General features: G+C 37.2%; 1 protein-coding gene across 8 annotated transcripts in view; it reads right to left on the reverse strand.

Moving 5' to 3' along the window:
* Positions 1-3,860: 3,860 nt before the first annotated feature.
* The window catches only part of Atg7 (Autophagy-related 7), a 31,053-nt gene continuing 22,337 nt past the window's right edge, over positions 3,861-12,576 (reverse strand). For 6 of the 8 annotated variants that reach the window (XM_076782875.1, XM_076782874.1, XM_076782873.1 and 3 more), the window contains 6 exons: positions 12,218-12,565; positions 12,027-12,142; positions 11,611-11,905; positions 10,518-11,531; positions 8,486-8,790; positions 3,861-3,873 (listed from right to left, as the gene is read on the reverse strand). In XM_076782875.1, the coding sequence (XP_076638990.1) occupies positions 11,469-11,531; positions 11,611-11,905; positions 12,027-12,142; positions 12,218-12,565 (822 nt within the window). In that variant the 3' untranslated portion in view covers positions 3,861-3,873; positions 8,486-8,790; positions 10,518-11,468. Of the gene's footprint in view, positions 3,874-8,485; positions 8,791-8,939; positions 9,123-10,517; positions 11,532-11,610; positions 11,955-12,026; positions 12,143-12,217; positions 12,566-12,576 lie in introns of those variants that run through there. The other 2 variants (XM_076782876.1, XM_076782880.1) reach the window with 2 other exon arrangements.

The raw sequence follows: 12,576 nt of genomic DNA on the forward strand, positions 1-12,576 counted from the left end.
TGTAATACCTAAAAAGAATCATTTTTGCCTCCTAAAAGCCTTTTACCTGATTTGCAATTTTAGCAAACTATTGCTGGAAACTAAACGCAAAAGACACTAAGCAAAGTTAAACACATGCAAACCTAATATTTTCAACTCCATTATTTTAGTAAATTTATGATTATATAACATGCGTTTTATTTCAATATACGCATATTTTAATCTACTGCACTTGAATGAAATAAATCACGCCTTATGTTTATTAAACCAGAATCAAATTATTGTTTTTCTATTATTTCCTATCTCAGTATATATAAATAAAGAGAAAGATAGTAATTAATTAAATGTAATGATAAAGAATACAAACTATTCTGTAATCGTTTACAATTTGTTGACCAGTGTTACTTGAAATCTCCTAATACCTAAATCGAAAACACCAATGCATCTTTGGAACTCGTAATTTCGAGCAACGATTTGAAGCCATCGCTACAAGATGCAAGCGTGTGACGCATGCATGCGATGCATACACATACTTACACCCTTATTCAACCGACTCGTCTCTTTCCTCTTTCCTTTTCCCTTTTTTCCTCCACAGGTAGGCAGAGTCGATCGATACACACGCATCTATGCACGCATGCATTGAGTGCACACGACGATCCACGTCAGCACGTTTGTGAAAAACGTCGGTTAAAAGTGCTCACTGAGAATTTTCGAATTCCTCCGCGATTCCATTACAGAGTCTCGAAGAAGCTGTTTATCGATCAAATTATTCCAAACACCGAAGCATACCTTGCTCAATTACAATATGAAAGTTCGGGACAACGTTCATAACTATCTGAGCTAATTATTCATTTTCTATACAGGGTATTCGGCCACCTTTGGGAAAAATTTTAATGGGAAATTCTAGAGGTCAAAATAAGACGAAGATCAAGAATACCAATTTGTTGATTGAGGCTTCGCTAAAAAGTTATTAAAAAATTTCAAATGATTCTGGAAAAATTATTTTCGGTTGCGGGGGTTAATTACAATCATTTTTTATGAATACACATATCCCCGAAATCCTACCCTCCTTCGAGAAAAAAATTCGGGTAGGTGGTGAAATTTTTCAACAAAATTAAAAAATTTCAAATCGTTCTAAAAAAATTATTTTTCATTGCAGGGACCAATTATAATCATTTTTGGTCAATAGACATACCCTCGAAATCCTAACCACTTTCGAGAAAAAAATTCCTTACCGAAAATATGATTTCTGGCCAGAAATGTCTGCCCGAATTTTCATGCGAATCTTTAAAACGTCCTAACTTCTGAACGGATTGGACGATTTTAATGTTCAAAAAGCCAAACGGCGCGTATTTTGCTAGAGAATATGTAGAAATTATAAAAATATTCGAAAAGTTGTTCCTTGACCCCGTAATGTTAGAAAAACCCCATAAAAATGGTTCAATATTCAAACAGCCATAATTCCTACAATTGTGAATATATTTCAGTGAAATTTTTTTCTGAAGTAGAGCTCATGGGTACCTACAAAAAAGTATTAGACAACTTTTCTGTAGGGGGTCAAACAAAATTATTAAAAATAAAAAACGAATTTTTAAGAAAAATCGACAGGGGGTAGGTGCCTAAATTTTTCGGCGAAATTGAAAAGTTTCAAATCGTTCTGGAAAAATTATTTTCGGTTGCGGGGGTCAATTATAATCATTTTTAGTGAATAGACATACTCCCGAAATCCCACCCACTTTCGAGAAAAAAATTCTTTACCGAAAATATACTGTGTGGAAATGTTTCTATAACTTTTTAACGAAGCCTCAATCAACAAATTAGTATACTTGATTTTCGTCTTATTTTGGCCTCTAGAATCTCCCATTAAAATTTTTCCCATGGGTGGCCGAACACCCTGTATATTCTTATTGTTAAAAATCCAACAAAAATTACTACTCGTAAGTACATACTCGTCACGTAGTGCTTCACTAGTTAAGAAGAGGAATTGCAGCCATAGGAAATGTATGGAGAAGATACTGTAAATATTTGCGCGTGTTAAAAATAATTCCAAAAATTTTCCTGAATGTGCGATACTTCTTTTATAATGGTTAACTAGCACTGTACGAAAACTAATATAAAAAAACGAAGACAATGGAAACTTGCATAAGCCTGATAAAAAGAAAAACTCGTGTCCCGATTTCGATAATGGGTGTTAAATTTGTCTATCTTTGCCGAAATTGGCGCTTAGGTATGATACACTTATGTTATAGTATAAATGTATGTACGTACAGTTTAAAGTATAGAACTTTAAGAACTTGATTTATAGTCCATAAGATTCAAATACGCAAATAGACGAGTACTCGAGTATTTTACTACAGAAAAATTCAACAAGTAGTCGCAGCTCGAGTTAATATAATAATATCGATAAGCCCTTTTGTTTTAATAATAGCATGGCATCTACGTGATATTGAATCGACTAAACTTTATGCAGCCGTCCGATGGCACTCGTGACCAGGGCTTCGTGATTTGTTAAAGTAATTTATTCTTGTTACTGAATGACCGTGAACTCAACCATCGTTTTATGTAATCCCATAAATGCTGTACAGCAGTGGTTTTCAAACTTTTCCAAAGGCAACTCATAAAAATGAGAATTTTAAATTATTTTCTAAGTTTAATCATTTTTCCTCAATTGAATTTTAATAAAACAAAAAATTTTTAAGATTATAATTTTGATTAATCTCAAAGTTATAATCTTCTTAGTGAATCAACGACAAAACAAATTTATGTGTAAGTCCCACGTATCTCTTTTCTATAAAAACATGTAATGTTGTAATGAATTTTACATCGTCGAATGGTAATTCCGTTAAATTAGAAACGCGAATTTTCTACGTTTCCAATTTGGGATCGATAAATTACACGTTGCATGATGAAACACCTGTCACGGCGACTCACGCTCGGACAATTCATCGTTTTTACAAAAGCAATAATTCAAAAATTATTGAGTAATTAGCGGGGAGCAATTAACAATCACGCAATCTTAAGAATGCAGGGAAAAATTTGCGGTATTTTAGCAAAGGATCACCGCGAAGATCAATTTGGCGCTCCCATATTTTTCTCGTTCTCATTGCTCTATTATATCTCCTCGTTCGTTATTCGGAGTTATCAATGCGCTCTGATTATTAATGGGATCGAGCAACCCTCTATAAGTATTTCAAGAAACAAAACCAGTATTTACGAGCAGACACGAACCTACATAAGACGAGTAGAGATAGCTGCAACCCCTGGCAGAAAGTTTCTGATCAGAAACGCCAATGGGGGCAAATTGATACGCTCTTCATTTATTTTTGCAAATTTTATTCGAACCTACGAAACGTTATAAAAAGTGTTCGTAAGTATTTTGATCCTTTATCTTTAAACACCACGAGCGAAAATTGAAGAAAATGCATTACAAAATTTTGAAAATATTTGGGCGATAAAGTCACAGCGTATCAATTTACCAAAGTTTCATTATATTTTATAAATCGATTTTTTATAATAACAAGACTCTGTAATAACAAAATGGACAGTTTTTAAAAATATAAGAAAAGAAATAACAATTTAGATTTAGAATTTCGAATGGTGGTTTCGTCCCGCTTCTAATTTCCTTTACAACTTTCCCAACGCTCGCCGTATAAATAATTACGTTTTCACAATGTCTTAGAGCCACAAAGCTATGGTTTATCGATAATTTTAAATATTGGACCGACCTAGATTATGTTCTGCCATTCTCTTTTCGGGTGGGTCAGAAGTGACCCAGTCTTGGCCGTTCGCAGTCCGGTGGCCAGAGGATGAGGAAGCGATATGTAACAAAATAGTCCTTGAAAATCAATTTGGTACTCCCACGTTTCTCTGGGGGCTCTCTATTCGGTCTCTCCTCTATTGTTCGCGCAATAATAATACCTCGAGCAAGATCAAGGTGCCACGTTATACCCGAGGAATCGTGAGGCATCGTGCAGGAATCCGTGGTATTTTAATAGCACCGCGTCCAGGTAATCGTGCGCAGTTATCAGACGTTCGTTTAACAGCGAATCGCTGGGCTCGTGGGCGTGAATTCGCAGAACGTAATGCTGCAAAGTAACGTTCCGAGTCAAAGTCGCGCTCGTGGAAAATCGACGTTATCTCTCAGCGTCGACAGCTTCGTCGCTTCGTTAAGTTTTCCTTGTTCCCTAAATCGGACTATGTTCGCAGATTTCGAGAAGAGCTAATGAGACACGCGGCTCGTGCCCGCCGAGCATATAATTCAAGGAATGTTTTAGGAATGCGCTGAATTCGAAGACCCGAGAATGAAACGTCGCTCGGGAATCAGGGGCTGGGTAGATCGTATTTGAAAAAGTATTCCAACGATGAATACCTCCAAGGACGACCCCAAAGTTAGAGTAAAAATTATATCATGATTATTTTCATAGAGAAACAGAACAGAGTCCTTTGTTCTCGCGAGGACCTACATACGTCTCATGATTCTATCTTATAAGTAGTTTTTTGAAGAAATATTTTGAAAACATTTTTGACAATTATCGTATTTCTTTTTATTTGCCACGTGTTTTAATGGTTATTCGAGGGTCAGCTGAAAAGCCATGAAAAGTATCCGCGTGTAGTATTCAATAGGTGTGCAACTACAAGAATACTTTCATTCGGCTATGTCGTCGAATAGAAAATACGCAGGTATTTTGTGGTTGCCTCATCAATGAATACCAAATGTACTGGCGTTTCGTATTCAGTAGCTCGGTAAATAAAGAATACTTGGCATATTTTTATCCAGACAACGATTAACGAATACCCCCTTGGAGCAAAAAGAATTAAAATGATAAGCACTCGGCAAGTGCATGTTTGTAAACAGGTTTTCAACCATTTAAACTATATTTATTCCTTCTCATGGTTGAGATATACAATTCCCCAGTATACTAATAAAGTTTAAAGATCTAAAGGTAGTTCGGTTTAGCCTTATCTTTAAATATGATACATACATTTGTGCATTTAATTCAAATACTTGTATACATTTTTGCAAGCATTAATCATTGTTCATTCTCGAGTTATAATACTATTGTGTCGAAGGACAAAAAAGAAAGTTTGACGGTATCCATGAGTCATCGGACAAGCAGTTGTGGTTATTTGATAAAAAAAAATCGAACAGATCCTTATCCTGCACAATTGTGGACATCGTATAAACTAGTATTGTAAAACAATAATCAAAACTGCGAAATTTTAGCTAAACTGAATGATCTTTATAAAGATATTTGATCGCTAAGAATAGAAAATATCGTTATCCGTCATTTTTTCTAAATATTCGATACAAGTATTTAAATTAAAAAATTATTTAAGAAAATAATATATAGTCCCCAACCCCTAAAAAACAAAGGAGAACCAAATCAACCAAATAATTATTCTTATCGGAAGAAGCAATTTCACGGGTTCAAATTCAGTAGAGAAAATTTAAAAATATCGCGTCGGATATTTCACTCAGAAGACATTTATTAATAATTTGAAAATTGATGGTAAAAAGTATTTTCGGAGCGGTAAAATTGATACGTGAAAATCACTGAACGCGCCATCGTCTGCCATCAAGTGCAACTACGGTTGGTATTCGGAACAGGTTCGAAGCTCGGCATTCCATCACAACAAACACCACACGAACGAGTCACACACTCTCGTAACACAACCGAATGAGAGCTCGTTACAACCTGGTATTTCGTCCAATAGGACCCAATGATTTATGGAAATCATCGCGAACATTTCGTGCCACGTTGCGAGCTTATTAACGGCACAACGGATATCCTACTATTATTAACGCGTTTCTTCCTTTTTCAGAGTAACGCCTTTCCGCTGCACGGAAAAATTACTTTCTTTCCGTGCAACTTTTTCTAAGACAGTTTCTACGACGATCAAAAGAATCGGAGGATTGTCTACATAATATTTAGAAAGCGCAGCGAGTAACAAAAATATTTTGGACAGTAGGGCAGCACGTTTGACTTTAACGCTGTACATCTTAAATAATTACAGAGGAAATGAATTGGAAATTATTTCTTAACGCATTGACAACCGATCAAAGAGATTTTCCTCGTTGTACCATGCAGAATCCTATACTTATAAACGCACAATAAACGTGTTTATATTCATTGTATGCAAACTAAAATCAAAGACAGCATTAACAGACACACAGTCAATTTTCGAAGAACATGTAAAGATTACTGTAACATACAATCGACACGATGTTTTTCAATGTGATAAGTGTTCAAAGAATTATTAAGATCTATGATGATAACGATTCAAAGCACAAAGCACGGATCACGCAAATGCTTTATCGTTGTTCGAAAGGATTACATTTGTTTTCAGTCTCCAGACTTAAATCCCGTTGAGAAATTATGGTGAAATTTGAATCGCTGGATACGGATGACACCAAGTACTTTCGAAAGAAAAACCTAAAAAGAGATTAAAAGCCGAACGAGAGCGAATAAGTCCAGAATATCCAAACAAAAATTTGTTCAACATGCTTATTAAAGTGTGTAATAAAACACAAAAGTTACACTACTAAATATCAAGTATTACAGAATAACTATAAATGATGCACAAATTATAGATTTTGTACGTTGTCTGAATATTTTTGTAACGCGACAAATGTGTATGATTTCATTTAATCCTTAATACAATATAATTACGTTAAATTAGTTAAATAAATTACACGTCTTTGTAAACCACGATTCACAAAATATCGTAAGAAACGATTTCCAGTTCATTTCCTCTATAATTAACTATCGCACACAACGTCACAGTCAATGTGTTACTCACTATAATTGTACTAAAACCAGAACTTGAATAAAGATGGCTTTTTGAAAGAAATCACGGATTTTATACGTAGGCATCAATTTTAAGCGAGTGTTTCGGAAGAACGAGAATTTTTGTTGTCCTTTGACGTATACACCCGAGAAGCTTGAGCACACAGATTTATCTGTGCGTTTTATCGTGTGCTAGTATCGTTTACGCTTCAACGATTCGATCTCAGATAAGCGATCGTACGTATCTAAAGAATTTGGACGGTAAGGTAAATGTACCAATAACTGGCCAGCTTAAGTCACCCAGGATAGTATATTATAAATATTATACATAAAATTTATGTTATTCTAAATTTGTTTCATATTACGAGTAGATTTTAGTAATAGAATTATCCTTATTTGTGAGAAACATAACAAGTATATTAATAACAAAACTCCAAATATTTCAGATTTAATGTTTCAAATGTTGATAAAACGTTACTGGAAGCACAGAAAGGAAAATAAATCTTTTAAAAATTGTTTAGCATATAAACAAGTAAATACATTTCTGGTTTGGTGTAGTATTTATGACCAATCTCTCAGATATTTCATTTGTCACAACATGAATAATGTTGGCAGCTTGGAATAAATTAGTGTTAGTCGAAACATTAATATGGCAAAAAAATTAGTATTAAAATCTACTTTATTATCAGTTCCTTCATTAGCATTTTAAGATATAAGAATTTCTAAAACAAGGATTTCAATTTTTTTACTTTTGTACATTGCTAGATGGGCAGCTATTGGGATATTATTTATTCTGGTCAGTTATAATTACGTTTACCTTATGTGGACGGAGACTTTCTCAAGAAAAATCTTGAGAAAAGACGGGGTCGTCGCTTAATTGATGCGCTCCTCTGGCTGCAATTAGACGAAGCTTATCGCGCGCGCGGAGATACGCGGCGCGGCGATTTAACTATTCCCATTGTTTACGGTCGATTACGCCGTATCGCGTTGCGAAAACGACACACTTGCGAGCGATTCGTTTCACGGCATCGTGAGAAGCGGATTTTCCTTTTTCTTTCTATTACTTCGAAAAACGGTCCAAGTACCGGAGCAAAACATTATCTTTCAAACCACTCTGAAAGTATAAGAGAAGAGAGCAAATATAGACGCAGGACTAAACGATAGAAAGAAAAGCTGACGGTCGAAGGAAAACGGAAGTGAAGAGAAGATCGCTACGATACCAATGATAATCAATGACTCCGGACAAAGTCACGTGCGCGTAGCTTCGCCCATGCTAGACGAATATGCGTGTCGCAGGAAGAGGTGCCTCGAGTAGTGTCTTGCCAACGAGCGTGTTGGGGAAACGGCACTCGGTGCCGGCCGAGGAATCTAAAATAAACACTGCACAATGTTATCTAATTCGACGTGAAATTGGCATTTCGTAGGAATGCGGGCTCGAACTGGGACGAAATATCGCAGGAGCACCTCTCCTCTTCTTACATAAATCCTCCGCGATTCTCTGCCGAGAATCTTGATCGTTACACAATGAGGTCGAATCTTCCAACAGAAATAAACGTACTCGGATCACTAATTAGCATCGTGCGCGCACAACGTGATTCCGACATTGATAGAACCGAATCCGCGATTTGGAACGTATTTAACGAACGCCTCGGCGAGCGAACACGGGTAGCACGAAAACATCTCGCTAGATCGTGAGGAATTACTCGGTATAAACTGACCTTGCACCATCGTCGCTGCCCTGGAGAGGACGTCCAAGGCGCTCTCGACGGCGGACATCTCCTCTCTGTGCTCGATGATTTCTCGATTCCCTCGTGGATCCTCCTCGATGATTGCACCCTCGAGAACCACCGTTCGCGAGATCAAGATTTATCCTGACAGGTTGGTCCGGTGGTTCCCCAGACCAACGAGCAAATCCAAGCGCAGAGGTCTTCGTTGACCTGAGGAGGCACCAGTTGTTCACCGCGGGTCGGGGTTCCCGTGAGAAATCGGTGGAAGCCCGGCACCGGTTGTAGAAATCTGCTCTCTAAGGACAGAAGTCGAACTTAACTGTTTGGGGGACTTCCTCGCGGCCGAAGCCAGCACAAATAAAGTAAAACGGGGATTAAAAAACGTGACATTGTCTGTGGAATGCGGACCCCTCACCAGAGGCCCGCCTCTCGCTTCTTTCCTCACCTCATCCCACCCACCCTCCGTTGCTTCGCGAGTCCCCACACACACCCCGCCCGCCGTGCTGGCGGCCGATCCCACTCCACCCACCGTTACTGCTGCCTAGCGATAGACTCAACACACTTTTCGACCATCCAGCCAGAGTTTCCGTTTTCCTATATTCAGCATGCCTAACCCTAAATCTAACGCCTACAAAACACCACGTCGAACGTTAACCCTAACCTCTTTCAACGATATTATATCGGACGATCAAATTAAAAAAAAAAACAACAGTCATACAAACTACATAGTTTCTATGGACAATTCTGTAACATTTTCTTTTATATTTAATTTTCACAACTATATCGATAAGCTTAATTATAAAATAATAAATTGTAAAATTAAATTGGTGCAGAGGTTTTTCTTACCACTAATTTAGCAGTGAAAAGATTAAAGTCTTGCGACCGCCTCGACAGTTTCACAAATCGCTTCGAATAAATTATTAATATAAGAGTAGTTTTGAAAATGCCTTTAACACTGATTCTGCGACGCCTCAAGTCCATCACTAGACACCGTACTTCTTACTCCTGTATCACGCCGCTCCTGCCCCTTTCCAAACTTCCACGCAACCGGCGCCAATCGTATAGCATCGCAATTTCATCTTAATGACATATAAACAATGACTAAATCTACGATCTATCCGATAGAGAGTCTACGAATTTTGTTCGTTTCCCTTGTAGTTCACGAATGCTTCTACCACAACCCTCTTACATCGATTACTAATAAAACATTTGAACAGTTTTTTCTTTAATCAGCAACAGAGATAAATATTTCAATATGGGGAATAAGTGACAGAGAGGGAATGATACGTGTCCCTTCCCTCGAGAAAAAGGAGCTAACGATCTCGCAATTTGGATGAAATACTTTTACCCCTACCCCCGGGCCGAATACTCGCCAGCCTTTCCTCGATTTTTATCAGAATTTAACCGAGCGTTACGTATGCGTAATTGTTAATCGAGCGAATGAAAATCGGTAACACTTCGTACAAGCAACTGGAACAGTGGTATTTCAGAGATCGGTAGAGTTTGAACGCGGGGCACGGAGTGTATCGTTAAACGCTTTGATACAGAGTTAAGCGGATTAAAAATTATCGCGGTCGGCAATTCGTGGTTCGATAAATGGAATTCATTGAAAGCAATGAACCAACGAAACGTAAAATGTTTCAGTTCGTGTAACAAGGTCACACACGTTAGAAACATAGGCGACCACGAGCTAAAAAAATGATGTGCCGCGTAAATATCAAACTCAGCTACTTGGCAAGTGGCGTGAAGCGTTACGAACAAAAAATCTGTGAAAACGCCGTGAAATAAGGGAACTTGGCAAGAAAACGAATAGCTAGATTTTATAAATACCATAATCGATGAACTTTCAGAATACATTTCCTCGAGAAGCAACGAAAAGAAGGCATTTTCTCTCAAGTATCGCGTCCGTCGGTCACAGGAATCGATAAAGGAATGCGGCGTAGCATGGAAAAAAAGAACAAGGCACGCATTCCTCGAGGTAAAATCGAACGGTTTTTTCCCTTTCGAATATGTTTTTACTCACCGAACGTTGAGCGATGACACTCGCGTGAACACACGATCAAACATCCGGCGCGACGTTTCCTGGCATGTCAAGCTGAGATAGGGCACGTATTTTCATTGAAAACGATGAAAATCTAATGGTATGCGGGCGGACACGCAGAACACGGCCTGTTTGACACGAGAGGTAGCCTCGCTTCCCCTACTACTTGAACATTACACTGGAATGCATGGCATTCGGTTGTTCAGGCGCGCTCTACAGGCAAAACTGCTAACTATGCTGTATACCACGCTCCGTGTAAATATGGTCCGATGTCCGTGTTACCCTTCCTCGATTATGCTTGCGATTTCAGCCACAATGCTTTTTCTTCTTTATGTTCATGGATGTTTCAGAAAAAAATATTTTTTCGATGAAAACTGCAACTAATTTTAGGAGTAAAATATCGATGCAGGTTAAGAAAACCTGATCGATAAATTGATAAATTTTCGGTTCTTTGACTTGCATTCTTATTTTTTGAATATCCGGATAGTGAAAATTGCATCGTGCATGATGTGATTCAAGGAATAAAACTATTCTTAAATGTAATGAAGAACATTTGTTCTCTGCATTGCTAGGCAACTTCAATGTTTTATTCAACATTGTTCATTTTTCTATGCTTGCTGTATTCAATCGATTAAAATGAGATTTAAAAACTTATTACAATCTCTTATATTGTGTATTGCGTTCTTATACATTGCGATTTGTATAAAAGTTTTATTTAAACGTCATATTTTATAATAACATAATTCCAACGTTAAGTCACAACACAGATGTATATAGCGTTGTACTCTTAAAATTCACTTAATTAGATCCTTAAATACTGACATTATCGAATTGTTATTCGGTTATCCATCACGTAAAGTTCATCTTGACTCTGTTCATGTAACAAAGACATTTTCGTCAGAGTTAAAAGCATAGAAATGCACAGATTGGTTTTTACGACGTAGTGTTTAACTGATCGTCCTCGCCGTCGCTTAAGTTATCTAAGGCGTAACATAGCTAAAATTTAAAGAATTAAATATACGCACAATAATACCAGCAAATGTTTCTGTACACATGGAAACTAATAAATATATACCTCGTCCAAATCGGGCCTTTTAAGTAATTCCTCTAGACCCGATAATTTTTCTAAATAGTTTGGAATGTTACATGCATCAAGTACAAACGATAAACCACGATTTCTATATTCCGTGATGACAGGCACAGAACATGCCGTACAGGATGTAAATCTGTGTGTTATCGTCAACTGCATATCATAATTCCACAGAGACCCGCGTATCGTATGCGGCACACCTCCTAACAAACCGAACAATTCGGTGTCGTTTGGACTAATATTATTTCTGTTATTACCCATTAATGCCCCCGCCTCGATACTATTAAATATAGGAATAAATCGTTAAACGATTGAATAAGCTTTCCAAACTATACGAAAAGTTAAAAAATAAACATGAATAATAATATATAGAACGAAATATGAGCTATTTTCTTATTTACCTTCGAGGATGATGCAACAAAGCTATCAATAATTCAACCGCTAATCCCGCAGCAGTTTGTGACAAACCTGGCCTACTAACAGTGCATTGTTGATCTAGTGTTCTATCAGTTTGAGACTATAAAACAAAACGATTTTCATTAAAACACTGTTTGATAAAAAACTAAACTAGTACAATGCTTAATATGCGTACATTTCCCGGCTGCGTTACATCGTTACAAAAATAGCAACCCAGATCTGAACCAAAAGGATTTTTTATGTCTAAATCTGGAGAAGACGGAATAGAAGAATTGCGAGTACCGTGCCGCTGTACAGTGAACGAATCGAAACCTAAAGCAGCATTAATAGCAATCTTATTCATTGCTGCACATAATACAGTGGGTAACCACCTAGCTTCTCGAGAATCCAAAAGGAAGAAAACTACATCATTCTTTTGAATAAGTTCTTCCAATTTTTCCAGTGACTGTTTTGTTGATTCCATCATACTTTTACCAACAACGTGCCCAGGCATTGGAACATGTAGGATAACACCCTCTGCATTCTATGATGTTA

The sequence above is a fragment of the Colletes latitarsis genome, chromosome 2 (assembly GCF_051014445.1).
Source record: "Colletes latitarsis isolate SP2378_abdomen chromosome 2, iyColLati1, whole genome shotgun sequence".
In the NCBI taxonomy this organism is placed as follows: Eukaryota; Metazoa; Arthropoda; class Insecta; order Hymenoptera; family Colletidae; genus Colletes; species Colletes latitarsis.